At 39.8% G+C, this 18,324-nt stretch overlaps 1 protein-coding gene across 2 annotated transcripts in view; it reads right to left on the minus strand.

Annotated features, from left to right (window-relative positions):
• Positions 1–18,324, minus strand: part of pygl (phosphorylase, glycogen, liver) — a 116,880-nt gene that overhangs the window by 3,585 nt on the left and 94,971 nt on the right. For both annotated transcript variants that reach the window (XM_043697625.1, XM_043697624.1), the window contains 3 exons: positions 13,570–13,711; positions 10,326–10,533; positions 6,209–6,343 (listed from right to left, as the gene is read on the minus strand). In XM_043697625.1, the coding sequence (XP_043553560.1) occupies positions 6,209–6,343; positions 10,326–10,533; positions 13,570–13,711 (485 nt within the window). The remainder of the gene's footprint in view (positions 1–6,208; positions 6,344–10,325; positions 10,534–13,569; positions 13,712–18,324) is intronic.

Consider the following 18,324-nt stretch of genomic DNA (forward strand, 5'->3'; position numbering starts at 1 on the left):
TAGTGCATTGGGGGTGGGTTTAGAGCAGTGAAACAGGGAGTGGAGGTGGTTTGGCGGAGGGCCGTCTGGATGACGGAGGGAAGAAAAGCATGTTGTTCAAAATAGGTGGACTTCGGGGATGCTGGCAAGTGAAATGTCTTCTCATCTGAGCAGATGTGGCAGAGGTGGAGGAACTGGGAGAATGGGATGGGTGGGGGTAATGGAGAAATTGATGCGGCTGATGTCATTTCGGCAGTCTGCAATGAAGAGATATAAGGCTGTCAGGTCGTGATCAAGTGGAGGAGGAAGGTTGAAGGATTGAGAAGGGGTCGTCCAAGGGAGGTTGGCAGTTCTTGTCAAAGAAAGAGGCATGGAGGCGGAGGCGGTGGAAGAAAAGCTCCACGTTGTGGCGGATCCGGAATTCGTTGAGGTGGGGTCGGAGGAGTATGAATGTGAGCCCTTTCCTGAGGAATGTCACCTCAATTTCTCTACCACCCTCACCCGCTGCATCCTTACCCCTCCGAATGTGCAGGACTCTACTTGTTCTGCAACAATCCTCGGTTCACCATCAAACCGCCTCCACCATACCCACTCCCCACCCCAACAAAGGCGGGATGGTGGTTATCTGGAGAACGGTCATCAATGTTGCAGAGGCCGAATGCCAACTCTCCAACACCATGTCCTACCTCCCCTTTGCCCACAACCCTATCGCAACCCATCAGGCCAAAATCTGTCAGACCACACTGTCAGAGCGAAGACAATTTTGGCTATTGTAAAGCCGAATGGACTGTATCAGTTTAAAGTCATGCCATTTGGTATGAAAAATGCACCAGCTACATTTCAGAGACTAACCAATAAGGGCATTGCCGGATTAGCCAACTGTGTCGTATATACAGGTGACCTGGTGAATTTTAGTCACACATGGAAGGAACATTTGCAACATTTATCAGACTTGTTCATTCGACTTCGGAAGGCAGGCTTGGTGATAAACATAGCTAAAAGTGAATTTGCCAAAGCTGAAGTCACCTTCCTGAGCCATGTTATTTTGATGGGTATATGAATAGAAAGGGTTTGGAGAAATGCTCGAAGGTGGGACTAGATTGGGTTGGGATATCTGGTCGGCATGGACGGGTTGGACCGAAGGGTCTGTTTCCATGCTGTACATCTCTATGACTATGACTCTATAAGTAACTTAATAATTTATCCCAATTTTTGACAAATTCCTCATTGTCCAATTTAATTTGAGGAATGTCCAATTCAGGATCCTCTGAACTTGGTTCTTGGTGTTGTAACCAATAACACAGTTTCCTTTGGATTTCCTTCCCTGTCAAAATACCTTTTGAGCATATTCACATGTTACACTCACTGAGATTTCTTTGTGTCTGCAGTCCTTACCAAATAGTCCACCTCACTCAATTTCCTTTTTACTTGATAAGGTCCACGAAATCTTGCTTTTAATGGATCACCTATCATTGGAGGTAACACCTTATTCCCGATAGCAAAATTGTGAAATTTTGATTTCTTGTCTGCTTCCTGTTTCATTGTATGCTATGATACTTGTAAATGCTGTCTAGCCAACTTCCCCACCCATTAAATCATTCCTGAAAATTTCACACATAGTTCAAATATGTGGTCTCTGAATTCTGACATAAATTTCTCCATCATCAAGTCCTCTCACTTTATGCCCAAAAACTAATTCAAATGGACTGAATTTGTCAATTCATTTGGTGCATCTCTGATCACAAAAAGCACAAGGGGAATTCCCTCATCCCAATCATCTGGATAGTCCTGACTATAAGCCCTCAACGTGGTCTTTAATGTCTGATGCTGCCTTTCTAGCGCTCCCTGCAACTCTTGATAGTACACACTAGATTTGATTTGTTTTATTCCTAAGCTGTCAAATCTCCAAAAACCTCAGAACTCTCATTTGAGACACACTGGTGGAAAATGTAGGGAAACAAACAGGATTAAGAATCAGGATCTGATCATGACAAATGCTCATTACATTTAAATAACTACATCAGAAATTCAACTACTTGCTACTGGGAGAGAATAAGATAGCTCAAACACTGAAGTTAACCAAACAGAGAGCACCTTATGAACCATTTTTGCTAAATTATTTCCTATAGAATTAATATGTCACTGAAGGGCATAGGCTGGACAAACATAAAATGTGGACATGGACATCTTTCTTTTTCCTCTCTAAATTAAGTTTACAACAAACAGAAAATCTGATGAAATGCATGTAAAATATTATTCAGTCCATCTTTTTTCTGTCCCCTCACTCCCTTCTACTATTTTGCAAAAAAGACATTTGGCGCTTATACAACCAACAGTATGTATTCCAGCAACGAGCATTCGATTCAATTTGGTCAAAGATTAGATCGAAGCAATTGCTTTACCTCGGTAATACGGTCTCCTTTTTGTGGTTATTGGGATTACTTAAAAATTTACATGTGTTCAGACAGTAACACAAGATGGTTTAAACAGAGGACAACAATTTATTTACCTCATTATACACACAAGCATACCGTCCATAACTTTCTTGAATAATTTCGATGTGAAGTTTGACCCTTGATCTGATTGTAACTCTGTGGGTAGTCTGTACCTAGTGAACAATATGAGTAACTCCTCTACAATCCTTTTACTGCATAATGGGACAGCCTCTGGAAATATAGTGACACGTCCATTATTGTTAACAAATACTGATTCCCACTTATTGTTTTAGATAGGGTTATTAGATTAGATTACTTTACAGTGTGGAAACAAGCCCTTCGGCCCAACAAGTCCACACCGACCCGCCGAAGCGCAAACTACCCATACCCCTACATTTACCCCTTAGCTAACACTACGGACAATTTAGCATGGCCAATTCACCTGACCTGCACATCTTTGGACTGTGGGAGGAAACCGGAGCACCCGGAGGAAACCCACGCAGACACGGTTCCTACGCAATCAATTAAGACTCTTGTAAAATATTCCTCAAATGCAGGAATGTATATGAAGGATGTGGATTTTAGTACTGCTGTGGTTTTCCAATGATCTGACATGTATGACATGTCTGGAAAAATTCAACTACATCCTTGTGCAGTCTAGGCCAGTAAAAATGTTTTTGTGTTTTAGTTTGCATTTTCTCACTCCTAAATGACCCCCTAGACATAGCTCATGTGCCACTCACAACACTTTCTTTCTATAACCCACTGGCAAGGTGATTTGATGAACTTCTACCTATTTCTCATCTGCCTGAATATGTGATGGTGTTCATTTCCTCATTGAGACATTATTTTCAAGATAATGACATTCAGGGATACATTCGGATTCTCTTTCTGTGTATGCCTTTTGATACAATTGCTTTAAATTTTCATCTTTCTGCTATAACTCAGTTAATTTATCTGAGCTAACGATGTCTGCTGTGTCAACTATCTGCTCCTGGTTTATGTCAACCATCTGATGAAACAAGGTGTCTGCTAATTCCACTTCAACTTTCTTATCTCAATTCTTTGATCTCACCTGTTTCAACTGGTGACTTTGTGACCTCACTACCATACAGTCAGGAAAAATCCCAGGATGTGTCCTGTAATAGTTCAGTTGCTGAGTTTCCACTGGCTTTTCAACCACAACAGACAGCACTCCTACCTGTGAACCAGCTATATCATTAGCAAGGAAAAATTGTATTCTTGGAACTGAGAGTTTGTCCAGTACTCCTATCACGACTTCTCCACTCTTCACTGGACACTCTAACCTCACTTTAGATAACTGAGCGCTTCTTGTCTCACCACAAATTCCTGCTATTAGTACCTTTTCTGGCAATAGTCTTTCAGAGGTACATATTTCCTCATCTTTCAACATCACAGATTGAGAGGATCCTGTATCTCTAAATATTGTATCCCTTTTACCTTCTGCTCCTGGCCTATGCGAGTCAACTTTACCTTCACAGGCATATGGTTTAAGGAGATCTGGCACTTCCTCCTTAACCAATCTCCAACCAGTTTGTATATTCTGGTGCAATGTTCTAGTCTCCACTGTGCTTTTCGTTACCACTCCAACAAAATTCACTGGCTTATCCTGTTTATCTACATCTGGCTTCCCAGTGCTTTTCCTAGCCCACCAACACCGTGATTTTATGTGGCCTACTTTATTGTAGTGAAAACACTGGAGCTTTTCAACTTCTCTGTCACCTTCAAGGATTTCCTTTTTACCCGGTAGTAAGTTATCCTTATGATCTTCACCAAGATCTTTCCCTTTCCCTTTCCATGTGAGGATTCCTCTTTTCCTCAATTTCTATCCCTCATGGATCGAAACTGATTTTGGAAGCCAAATTTTGATTTCTGACCAATGCATAATCATCAGCCATTTCAGCTGCTAATCTTGCTGCTTAACTCTCTGCTCTTCCACATGAGTTCTCACTACTTCAGAAAGTGAATTTTTGAACTTCTGTCTAAGTGCCATTTTTGAAGTTCACACTCCCTTTCTTTCTTCCTCTCTCTCCTTTTCTCTCTCTTCTGTCTTTTTTTCTTTTTGTTCTGCTAAAGCAATTTGTTCTTTTTCTCTTTCCTCTGCTTTTAATTGCAATTCAAACTGTTAAATTTCTGTTGCCCTTTCCTTGTCTTTTGCCTTTAATTCAAGCTGCTTCATTTTCTATTGAGTTTTAGTCATATCCAAAGATCCTGATGGTGTTTCCAGCAAATTTAAATGCTGAGTTATTACTGTAATTATCATGGAAGAGGCTGCTCCAACCCCAGCTTGTCGCTAATTGCAGCAGCTTGGTCCTAATCATTTTTTGCAAAACTCCCAAAGTCCCTTCTTCCACCCCCAGAAAATTCTTGGTGACTGAAAGAGCCATTGCTATCCCAAACATGGTTTAAACCATCCAAATTCAATACCTGGAACAAAAAACACTAATACCTACCACTCGCTGCTTTCGAGTCCAACAACACTAATCCCAATTTGGAACTACAGAACAAATCCCGCAAAGAGCCCCCAATCTGCTATGGACCAGGCCAGATCTCCCTCCCCCCACCTCCCCCAAACACATTTCCAGCAAGCAGCCCAGACCCTAACTTTGCTAGTTGTTTTAAGCAGGTGTAACATGGGTACTCTAGGAATAATGCAGCTGGCCAATCTACTTAGTTTTAAACAAAACAGAATTTATTTACAAGATTACCAAATGAAACATAAACAAAAGAGAACAGAATACAGAATAACTTAACCTATCTGAAAACCCAACAGATTATCTCAACTTAATGATGCTGTTCCAAATACTTGCAACAATAAACACCGCTGCTGTGGTTCTGTTCGCCGAGCTGGAAGTTTTTGTTGCAAAGGTTTCGTCCCCTGTCTAGGTGACATCCTCAGTGCTTGGGAGCCTCCTGTGAAGCGCTTCTGTGGTGTTTCCTCCGGCATTTATAGTGGCCTGTCCCTGCCGCTTCCGGTTGTCAGTTTCAGCTGTCCGCTGTAGTGGCCGGTATATTGGGCCCAGGTCGATGTGTTTGTTGATGGAGATTGTGGATGGCACTCTATAAATGCCGGAGGAAACACCACAGAAGCACTTCACAGGAGGCTCCCAAGCACTGAGGATATCACCTAGACAGGGGACGAAACGTTTGCAACAAAAACTTCCAGCTCGGCGAACAGAACCACAGCAACGAGCACCCAAGCTACAAATCTTCTCACAAACTTTGAACAATAAACACCCTTTGGCACAAAAGGTAAAATCAAACACAGGGTCTCACAGGAGAGATGTCAGAGAGAGGGTACTAGCATGGACCTGCTTCTTTGGGTCTGCCGCCTCAAATGACTACTGTGCTAAAACCAAACCAAACCAAACCAGAGAAAATCTGAGCTGGGACAATTGGCCATTCCCCTTTCATTGTACAAGTGTTTTCCTTTTAAAACTTAAAAGCCTTTTACCTGAGGCAGTATCTGTTAGCTATAATCAAATTGGCCCTAAAACTCTTCAACTTGGACTTTTTGCAGTCTGTGTCTTTTACAACCTTGCTGAAAAAAAACCAAGGACAGCATAACCTTGTTAAAGGAGCAGCATCGTCACAGAATGCAATATGCTCCAAAACATGTTAGGAAAGGAGAAGGAGGAAAGCTGGGAATGAGTAAAGAGAACTGGCTAATACTAAATCATTGGGAGAGGTAGAATTGGGACTTCATATTTGGCAGAAACAGATACAAAAGATATAAGACATTAATGACTTCTAAACATCATTAGAATTGTTACCTATCATGATGAAAAAGCATATTCAGAATATCTCGGAAAAGTTCAGGTTGATTTGGAGAAAAATATCCACTTGCAATCTGATCGATCACTTCTTTCAATTCTGGAATTTTTTCATAATATTGGGAAGCATTATATCTGGAAGCAATATCAACATAAGTTAGCAATGAATAATCTGATATCCTGAAGCAGGATAGATCATCAAATGCAATTGAAGTTGAGGAAATAATAACTTGAGAAATAGTAATAGATATTTAACAAAATATTTTATGAAATTGGTTTCAGGAAGAAAATCACATTTCTCCCACTTAGCAGTTAAATTTTGTAGCAATCTTAGTACATCATCTTGTGTACTTCTTTTCAAGATTAGCCTTTCGCCATCATTACTTATACTTTCCTGCCATACTATGATAATGAGTATTTAATTAAATGTTAGGTATTACTAAGAAAATTAGGTATTAGAAGAGATTTAAAAACTTCCAAACACACTGAGGTTTGAGACAAAGGGGTAAGCTAATCATAAATGACTCTGTCCTCCTCACCATGTTTTCCTTTTATGATTCCAACTATAGTAATACTAAACAAGTCAGACGTCAGAATGGCAGGTTTTATTTTTCCTTTTTGATTACTGTGGAGGTCAGTCATTGAACATATTCACATGAGGCTGTCAATGTACTTTTAACAATAAAACATAAAAGCGTATCAGTGAACAAAAACTATATTGTGCTGTACAATAACTATTTGAAACATAGGAGAAAGTGAGGACTGCAGATGCTGGAGATCAGAGCTGAAAAGGTGTTGCTGGAAAAGCGCAGCAGGTCAGGCATGAAGAAGGGCTCATGCCCGAAACGTTGATTCTCCTGCTCCTTGGATGCTGCCTGACCTGCTGCGCTTTTCCAGCAACACATTTTCAGCTATTTGAAACATACCCAATATAAATATCGGAAAGTATATTCAATCCTTTTGTCCCAGCAATAAGTACAGATACCCCAACCTTAGAGAAGATTCATACCCATTTCCATGCTAATGCTCCCTGTTTAGCTGGCACAGCTGTATATAAGTTTCCTTTTTGACAAATATTTTTGCATACAATTGATGGTATTTTCTTCAACCGATATCTTTGAGACTTTTAAACAAGCTGCAAACTCAGCTCACTTTTACTGTTGAACATTGGTGCAAAACTCAAGTTTTCAAAAGCCTTGTTGGATGTCTTCCTCTCTGATACTTCCACAACTTTCTCCATAGACCAGCACTGTGTGATTTGGAAAACTGCTACTATTAACACCGCAGCTGTACTAGACCTCTTTGAATGAAACTGTTTCTCTATTCCCTCGCTTTTGCTTACTCTCTGGATTGCAAAGCTCAGCAACACCTTAGCAATTATCTCCCAGGTAGGAGGGAGGGTAGGGCTTTTTAGTCATTTTGCTGAAATCACATGATTTCTTGGAATTCTCGTTTTATCTCTATTCAAAATAATTTTCTGGCCTTGTATTTAAAAAAGATCTGACATTTACAGAACTGAAAACTTAAATCTAAGTTTCCTCTAATTTTACTTTTCTTTCCAAAGAATAATATTATGAGGCTTCATCACAATTTCAAATCTCAGTCTGTGCAGTATTGTTTGAAACACTCCTGTAAATGAAGGGGACATAAAAGTTTTAGGAATGTACAAAGAACAGGGGTATTAAAGAAAGCAAGCAGTGCAGAAACATTCATTTGCAATTGATGCAAGGAGTACTTTATGCTTTGTTCTTACTCATACTAGGTTATTTTTATGCTCTTTCCAATGCAGTTCTTGAATACAAGGCTTCTTACTTTCTCTTGTAGGGGCTGAAGTATTCTCATTTGACCATCTTCAAAACTAGTCATCATAATTGCGTAAATGGCAGAGAAGTAGGAAAATAAGGCCATATGGGCAAACTATGGCACACAGCTATTATTTTCTATTTTCTAACAGTTGTCAAGATAAATCTGTTCATCAGTTTATAGCCTAAATCACAATATGCTGAACCATCAATCTTTAAGAGTAAAGACAAGAGTTTTAAAAAGTCCAAAAGGTAATAATTAATTGCTCCTTTCATTTTGCTTGCCTCTAGATTTTAAGACCTGCTGCCCCTATTAATGGGTATATTTTGATTCAGTTTACAAGTTCAATTTACATCTAACATATCATCCTCTGATCCACTTGTTCCATGTATTTGCCTGTGCTCTGAGCTGAAAATCACTTTTGATTTCCTAGGCCTTTGGACTTGTTGGTTTGATCGGCTTTGGTTGCCTTGATTCTATTTCAATGGATTCTAGGCTTTAATGTGAGCTTCAACACTGCTTTCTACTGAGATTGTATTATCTGCCAGACTACTTTAATTACAATACCTGTTCTGATACAGCTTTCTACACCTTCACTGGGATTAAACTCTGTCAGCTTTATGGTTTCCTCCAGGCTCCCTGTAGCCACTAATTCTGCACTGCTCCAATGGCACTCTGGATTCCTGCAACATCCTACATTAGACTGGACTAGTTCCTTAAAACCTCAATGCTGTTCTCAATTCATTTCTCTTCCACCCAACTCCCTCATTTGCACTCCTCCTTTCTGGACTGCCATTGATTTTGGTTCCTTTATTTAAATCCCTTTGCTCCTCTGCTATTATAATAGATTTGTGGATCACACTTAATGCTAGACGCTACTATGCACCTCTGCTTGGCATTAACATTTATTATCTTGAAAAATGGTTTACTTTCCAATGTTCTCATGCCCTCTGAACAAATCCCACAAGTATACTGACTAAAACTTTGTATCTTGAATACTTCCTGGATTCATTCACTCTGATAATTCTTCTTGAACCTAGGCATTAGTTCAAGCTGATTTCACTCCATCTATAAGTCAACTTCATACCAATACAAAATCTCATACTTGATCTTTATATAAAAATCATTTCCTTCTTGTCATCTCTTTACAACCCTGACTTGACTGCTGTAATTTCTGCCATGCCAATAAATTCTGAAATTGCTCAGTGTTAATTTGCATAGCACATTTTGGTTACTGCTCCATTACTTTTATGTCTCCTTTTCCCCTCAGTTCCTTCTCTCCTGCTTCCTAACCTTCCTGTTAGATAGTCATTGTGTCTTTATTTAAACTAACATTGACTGTTGTAAATACCTACCTTGTTCATCCATGCCCTTTAGGAGTGGAAATCTGCCATACCTATAGTCTGGCATACTTGTTACTCCAAACCCACACCAGCGCAGTTGACTCTTAACTATTCTCTGCAAAGGGGTGACTTTTTCACACAGAAGGTGGTACAGGTATGGAATGAGCTGCCAGAGGAAGTGGTGGAGGCTGGTACAATTACAACATTTAAGAGGCATTTGGATGGGTATATGAATAGGAAGGGTTTGGAGGGATATGGGCCAGGTGCTGGCAGGTGGGACTAGATTGGGTTGGGATATCTGGTCGGCATGGAAAGGTTGGACCGAAGGGTCTGTTTCCATGCTGTACATATCTATGACTCTATGTCACTCAAATGCAACAAACTACTTCAGAAATGGAATAAAAGCAGACAGACCACCAGGCACTGACCTTGGCATTGGAAATGACATTGACACAGCCAGTCTTGTCAACCTTGCAAAGTTCTCCTCACTAAATTTGGAGGCTTGTGCAAGAGCTGTCCCACAGACTAGTCAAGCAATGGCCTAACAGTCATACTCATTGGATGAGACCTCACAGACACTACCACCATTGTAAGCTGGTATGCCCTTACATTGACTGCAGACCTCATGAAGTCCCAAGGCATCACTGAGTCTCATGATGATTAAGTTTAACCACCAGCTTGTAAACAAGACCTACTGTTAATTTCAGCTGATGGCCAATAAATTATTAACAGTGGTACCAGTTTTAAATAAGCTGTTGCTCAAATGTATCCATTGTAATGTTAATATTTATATATCAAGATAATTGATTGGAATTAGTAGCAATATAGATTAATAGTAATTTAAAGATAAATATTTGTGTTGCATATGTTTGCTGCTCTGCCCACCTTTGTCTTCCATTATTATTTAACATTATAAGTAATTTCTCATGGTCACTGCAAACAATATTTGTTAACTTTTATTACAAACATACCCTTTCTTGTCCAGTTCCTTCACATCTTGAACCCTCATGCCAAAAATGAACATATTTTTTTCACCAGCTTCCTCAGCCATTTCCACATTTGCTCCATCCATAGTACCAATAGTTAGGGCACCATTTAGCATGAACTTCATATTTCCTGTGCCAGAAGCCTCTGTGCCAGCTGTGGAGATTTGCTGTGACAGGTCTGTTGCTGGTATAACTGTAAATAGATCAGTTAAAATTGATTAATATTGCTATATAGAGCAAAAGCATCTGAAGAACTCAACAAGGAAAGGGCTGAAGGAAATAATGGCCTAATAATTTGATGGCACACACTCATTTTTTGGGTTTTATATAACCCAGTCCTTCAATACCAGGAGTAACAATTTACGCATTATGAGCTGGAAATTCTAAGTTCTCTTACAAGGAGTGGAAGGTTATACTGCTAGATTTGCCAGGTATCAACATCCAGTAATGTTAGCTTGTCAGCATTGTAACCTCGAAGATGACTGATGATCGATATTACTTGCACACATCAACACACACATATAGTATCAAAAACAGTTCACTGGCCTGACAAAGGTTGTCATTGTAAAATCCCCCTGGCACAGTTGGAACTTCTGAATACATTTGTAATTTGACAACTTTTCAAAAATTTATTCATTTGTGGAATGTGGGCATCGTTGGCTGACCAGCATTTATTGCCTGTTCCTGGTTGCTCTTGAGAAGGTAGTGGTGAGCTGCCTTCTTGAACTGTTGCAGACCACCTGCTGTGGGCTGACCCACAGTGCTATTAGGAGGGAATTCCTATATCTTGACCCATCAACAGTGAAGGAACAGTGATATATTCCCAAGTCAGGATGATGAATAGCTTGGAAGGGAACTTGAAGATGATGGTGTTCCCATATTTCTGCTGCCCTTGTCCTTCTAGATGGAAGTAGTCGTGGGTTTAGAAGGCACTGTTTGATGATCTGTGGTGAATTTCTGCAGTGCATTTTGTAAATAGTACTCATTACTGCTACTGAGCTTCGGTGGTGGAGGGAGTGGATGCTTTTGTGGATTTCGTGCTAATCAAGGGCTACTTTGTCCTGGATGGTGTCAAGCTTCTTGAGTGTTGTTGGGGCTGCACCCATCCAAGCCTTTAATCTTGTGAAGGCATTTAACAATGTACTAACATACTAGAACAGTCTGTTTCAGTCTTCCACTTTAAATGCAAAGATCCACACTAAAATATATTTCATACTTTGAAGATACCTTGCTTTTCTACCAAATTATAAAATAGGGAAATTACATAAAGGAATGACTCATTTTATTATATTGTCATACAGGCATTAAGTAATGTCCCTTATATAATTATATATTTGTATGTGCCACGTTTTAATAAATATCCTTATTGGATATGCAAAGGTTAGACTACATCTGCAAAGCTTATTCTGATTGGAAGAATATGTTTGTAAAGTTTGATCAAAACTTGTGCAAGGCATAAAAAAGTCTATGTATTGGAAAATTGATAAATGTACATGTAGACAGTAATACTTAGTGGCATGGGCCTTGGTTAGAAAATTGGGCAAATTAGATTGGTGGTAAGGAGATTCCTGACATTGAGAACAAAATATCACATTTTCCAACCAATTATTGAACAACGAGATTCTCACAAGTGACTGTTAAGGCTTATTTTCATGTATTAACATCCTCATTATTACATTGTCTTATTTCATGGATCTGCAGTTTTCCAGTTTCCTACCTGCCTAATAGAAACTAGATGGTGCGAATTTCTGACATGCAAGTTGGAGGAATAACCTGGTGACAAGCTTACTGCTTGCTCCTCCGGCCTTCCAGCTTGGACACCAGACACCAATATCTCAAAGCATGTTCTACTGCAGTGACCATACCATATCCACCAGAATGTCCAGATCTCTGTAAGCAAAGCGGGGTGCCATTCTGCTCTCCCTGACATGTCTTGAGCAACTGACCTACAGGGACCATGCCGAGAAGCTACAGACTGCCAGTGCTTGACCAGGTACATGGCTCAGTTTTAAAGAGAGTGCCAGTGCTAGAAATCCTGGACATCCTGGCAGTAGCCAGTAATTTTGGCTGCGGCAAGTAGGGAGGGGAATGTCATAAAGACATGGTCCATAAGTAATATGATTAGTTTGAGAAGACAGCATGAGAAGACTTGTAAGAGCTCATGATGAGAAAGCCTCAATGCCAAAATTGAGACTTAGCTGATTTTTGGCAAAATTCAACACTTTAGTTAAACACATCAATAAAATTGCTGTCATTCAAAAAGCAATAACTGTCAAATCAAAGATTAACTGTTATGAGTGCAATCAAAACACACATTTTTGACATATTTCAGTAGTCATATTAATAACTTGGTTGGTTATACAGAGATTTTCTGCTTTGCAATTCCCACACAAAGTAAACATGCTGGGAAATCCCATATTATCAGCTCTTTCTTTTTCTAAATAATTTCTAAAGTACAGGAAATCATGAAGTCAGGTGTTTTAAGTGGAAAATTAACCTTTATATGTTTAAACAATCATATTCATAAAATAAATATTTGAAACCTACAAATAATTAAAGTCATAGAGTTTTTACAGCATGGAAGGAGTCCCTTCAGCCTATTGTGTCTGCATTGGTCATTAAACCCATTCTAATCCCATTTTCCATCATTTGGCTCAAAGATGTGCATGTTTCAACGGCTGTTCTAAGTGGTTCTTAAATTCTTGAGAGTTCCTGCTTCTACCATCCTTTCAGATAGTGAGTTTCAGACACCCACAACCCTCTAGGTGATTTTTTTCCCTCAAATCCTCTCTCTAAACCTCTTGCTCCTTACCTTAAAACTGTGCCTCACGGTTATTAGCCTTCCTACTAATTCATACAAAAACTTCCAATGTTATTCATTAAATTGTAAAAAGTTGAGCTATAAAGGGAACAGAACTAAGATTGGATATGAAAGAAAGATGGATGGAGATGGAATGAGAAAACAGAAATAAGAGTGATAGCAGATTTTGAAAGCGATCAAAATTGATTGTGAGTCTGTTGATAGTGAGTCTATACCAACTGCTCTTAACTCAAGTCTGTGGCTTATTTTCTTTCCCTATGCCCTCTATTCTGCTTTTATTAATATGCTCAATTTGTCTGCACTTTAAAAGCTCAACAATCATTTCTAGAGCAAGTCTGCCAGCTTCTACCCTACCCTTTGTGGCAGTGTTAAACAAAGCTATTGTAGTCTTTTGCTTCTTAGCAGTACCTTTTTCAGCCAGTGAGACTCTGTAGTTTTCCAAGAAAATAACCTTTAACTTGTTACCAATTATAGGGTCATTGTTCACTTTTTGTGCCACAGATGTGATGAGTTTAATAATCAATTTAGCCATATAATAACCAGGAGCAGCCTAGGAAAGAAGCATGTTTAAACTTAGAAAAGAAACACTGATAACATTTGAACAGACGTATTTTCATCAGGAATAATAGTAATTGCATTAGTTTAAGACATTCCACAAAAGGAACAGATTTATAGAGTTAAAATTAGATTTTGAATTTTGATTGACTTTTCCATGACACAACTAATGACCCATAAGTTTGAATGAAAATAAATCAAATGTTGAAATATTAGGCTGTGTTATGACCAAGGTAAAAACAATGACTGCAGATGCTGGAAACCAGATTCTGGATTAGTGGTGCTGCAAGAGCACAGCAGTTCAGGCAGCATTCAAGGAGCTTCGAAATCGACGTTTCGGGCAAAAGCCCTTCATCAGGAATAAAAAAGCTTGGATGCTGCCTGAACTGCTGTGCTCTTCCAGCACCACTAATCCAGAATGTGTTATGACCAGATGAGCAGGGATGAATCAGATCTCTTTTTAACCCCATCGGTTGGCTATGGCTATGGTTTCAGATTTTCTGATTGCTCGACAGTCATTATTCCAGCATAGGTGGGAGTATTACATGGGCACCATATGGAATCCCCATCATAGCACACTCCAAAGGAACTGCTTGGGAAATTGAATCTTCCATTTGGCAATTCCTCTATCTCTGGAACTTTCTGAAAGTCTCCATTTACATTGGTGACTTTGGAGCGTTTTGATGAATTTAAGTATAGTAAATCCTCGGTATCCTCAAGATCATGAATTGTGAATTCACCTATCTGCACCAAAAAATAAGTAACAATAAAAATCAACATTTGCATGCAAAAATTGCATATCCGCAATTTTAAACTTATTTTTAAACGAGCTATGCACTCATAATTTTCATCATTGCAGTTTCTCAAGATTGGATCCCTCCCAGATACGGTGGAATGACTAAACTAGTCACTCAGAAGTTAGATATTAAATACATAGTTTAATTACTGAATAGCTATTTAACAGACCCATTATTATCCCCAACTACATTCCCGCCTCCTATCCTGTACCTGATGCCTCTCCTGCCCAACCGAACTACCGTAAATGTTACATCACTTATCTTGCCACCTTGCATTCTGGCATCCTAGCCACTTGGCACCCTACCCTCTCACTCTTGACATTCTATTGGCATGAAATCCTATTGTCTACCCAACTAGTACTCTACCCCCTCAGCCAACACCCTAATCTGGATTGCTCCCTATATCCAACTCATAATGTCTCTGGCACCCTATTTAGCTGGTACCTTAATCCTCTGCTGCCTTTCTGACAATCTATTCTTCCCCCATCTCCCCAAGCAGCAACCTTTACATTTCAGAAAATGCCAGGAAAAGGGATTGTGACTTGCTGACCTCTGAGAGTTCATCACTATGAAAGAACCGTCAGAAAGGAAGTACAATTCTGCATTTATGAAGGAGCTCTGAACAGAATCTACCTTCAGAAAATACGGAGCTCCCTTTTTTTTGTAAAATAAGGGCCAAAGTGACAATTTGCATGAGATTGTCACTCCTTGCAAACTCCAGCCCAAAGATTTTAAATTCTTTTTAACATGTAGCTGTATCTCAAATAACAATGTTGTTTGTTGGTTCATCAAAATCAATTAAAAATCCAATTATAACGTTTTTGTAACTGAAAAGAAAAGCAATTTTATTTCTCGCTAATACTCAGAAAATAATAAAAATGTGACATCAAACACACAGATGAACTCAGGTATAAAGATTTGCAAAAGGAGAGTGCCCAGTACAAATTAGATGATTTTTAAAATTTGTTACTTGTGGAACATTATTGTCGCTGGCTGGGCCTGTTCCTAGTTGCCCTTAAGTAGTGGTGAGATGCCATCTTGAACTGCTGCAATCCTTGAGCTGTAGATAGACCTACAACATTGTTAGGGTGGGAATTCCAGGATTCTGACATGGCAAAGCTGAAGGTAAGGAGATATATTTCTGAGTCAGGATGGTGAGTGGCTTGGAGGGAAACTTGCATCCAGTGCATCTGCTGCCCTTGTCCTTCTAGAGAGAAGTGGTCATGGGTTTAGAAGGTGCTGTCTAAGGGTCTTTGGCAGTACATCTTGTAAGTAGTACACAAGGCTGCTACTGAGAGTCAGTGGTGGAGGGTGTGGATAACTATGGGGTGTGGTGCCAATCAGGCAGACTGCTTTGCCCTGGATGATGTCAAGCTTCTTGAGTGTTGTTGGAGCTGCACTCATCCAAACAACTAGAGAATATTCTATCACACTCTGACTTGTGCTTTGTGATGGTGGACAAACTCTGGGGAGTCAGGAGGTGAGTCACTTGATGCAGTACTCTTCTCCTCTAGTTTTTAGATCAGAGTGGTGCTGAAAAAGCACAGCAGGTCAGGCAGCATCCGAGAAGCAGGAAAATCGACGTTTCGGGCAAAAGCCATTGTATTTATATGGCAAGTGGAGTTGAATTTCTGGTCGCTGAGAACCTTCAAGATATTGATTGGGGGGGGGGGGGGGATTCATTGATGGAAGTGCTGTTGAATATCAATGTGCAGTGGATATATTGTCTCTTATAGGGATAGTCATTGCCTGCTATTTGTGTGACATGAATACTGTCCAGGTCTCACTACATTTGGATCTGGATTGCTTCAGTAACTGAGGAGTCACAAATGGTGCTGGACATTATGCAATCATTAGTGAACATCCCTACCTCTGACCTGATGATGGAAGAAAGGTCATTGAAACAGCTAGAGATGGTTTGGCCTAGGACCTATCATGAGGAACTTCTTCAGAGATGTCCTGGTGCCGAGATGAATGACCTCCGAAAACCACACCCATCCTCCTATGTGCCAGGTATGACTCTAACCAGTGGAGAGATTTGCCCCGATTCCAGTTTTGCTAGGGTTTCCCTGATGTTAAGGGCAGTCACTCTCATCTCATTTCTGGAATTCAGGTATTTTTTCATGTTTGAACCAAGCTATCTTGAGATCAGAATTTGAGTGACCCTGGCAGAGTCCAAACTGGTATTAGTGAACAATAATAAGAGGTATTTTAGAAGTCCTTATGAGTGTCTTTAAGGTGTTAAGTCTTAACATGAGACAACAGTTATTTAATTTATGTCTTGTATCCTAAGCAGAAACTTGCAGATACACAGAATTGTAGAAGGAGGCTATTCACTCCATTGTGTCTGCACCAGCTCATTATATGAGCATCATTACCTAGAATCAAACTCCTGCTTTTTCCCCACTAAACCCTCCCAGAAGTTTGTCAGTACTAGAATATTTCACTCAGTGACTGCACTATCTCTGAGCCCATATCCTTTGAAACTCTTAATAGGTCACTTGTTTGTATTTAGTCCCAATAGGTTGTCAAGTACTTTGTCCCTTGTTATACAAACTGTTACAAGATCTTTCCTCCAATTTGCACCTTGCTTACCTGTTATCTTGAGGTGTTTATTGTGTCTTCCACTGTGAAGATTAGTTTAAATCATCTGTCATTTCCCAGTTTTCCATTATTAATACCCCAGTTTTCATCCAAGGGTGCCATATTTAATTTAGCTACTTGTTATTTTTATATTGCCATATAAGTGCTTTTTGTTTGTTTTTATATGGCTTGACAATTTACTTTCATAATCAATTGTCTCCCTTATCAGCTTTTTAGTCATATGCTGTTGGTTCCAAAAACAACCCAATCCTCTGGATCTAAATAATTATAATTGGATTTAACTCTGAAATACTAGGAATAAGGGAAATCAGGGCCACATAATAAAGTAATTCAAAGTAGTGTTAATAGAAGGGTAATTTTAATATATGCTGAAAATGTGTTGCTGGAAAAGCGCAGCAGGTCAGGCAGCATCCAAGGAGCAGGAGAATCGACGTTTCGGGCATGAGCCCTTCAGGAATCAGGAATTCCTGAAGAAGGGTTCATGCCCGAAACGTCGATTCTCCTGCTCCTTGGATGCTGCCTGACCTGCTGCGCTTTTCCAGCAACACATTTTCAGCTCTGATCTACAGCATCTGCAGTCTTCACTTTCTCCTTGATAATTTTAATATATGGCAGTGCAACTTGGTTGAATGAAAGATGCCACCTCTCATATGTGAGAAGTCATACACCCTACTGGTCTCCTAGATAACCACACCTGAAGTAAGTGTTTTCAGCTGCTAAAACCTGAGCTCCGGGTTTTCATAAGACCATTAGGAATAGGAATGGGAGTAGGCTGTTTGGCCCCTCAAATTGGATCTTGACAGATCCGACATTCCTGACATCAACTTTCTCGCACTTTCTCCGTAACCTTTGATCCCTCTACTGAACCAGAATCTACCTATTTCAGCCTTAAATATACACAAGGACACTGCTCCCATTACTCTCTGCTACAAGGGTTCCAAAGATGCATGCATTGGCTAGGATAAACTTGGAGAAAGTGAGGACTGCAGATGCTGGAGATCAGAGCTTAAAAATGTGTTGCTGGAAAAGCGCAGCATGTCAGGCAGCATCAAAGGAGAAGGAAAATCGACGAATTGGGCATAAGCCCTTCTTCAAGAATGAGGAGGGTGTGCCAAGCAGGCTAAGATAAATGGTAGGGAGGAGGGACTTGGGGGAGGGGCGTTGGGAATGCAATAGGTGGAAGGAGGTTAAGGTGAGGGTGATAGGC

The sequence above is a fragment of the Chiloscyllium plagiosum genome, chromosome 10 (assembly GCF_004010195.1).
Source record: "Chiloscyllium plagiosum isolate BGI_BamShark_2017 chromosome 10, ASM401019v2, whole genome shotgun sequence".
Classification (NCBI taxonomy): Eukaryota; Metazoa; Chordata; class Chondrichthyes; order Orectolobiformes; family Hemiscylliidae; genus Chiloscyllium; species Chiloscyllium plagiosum.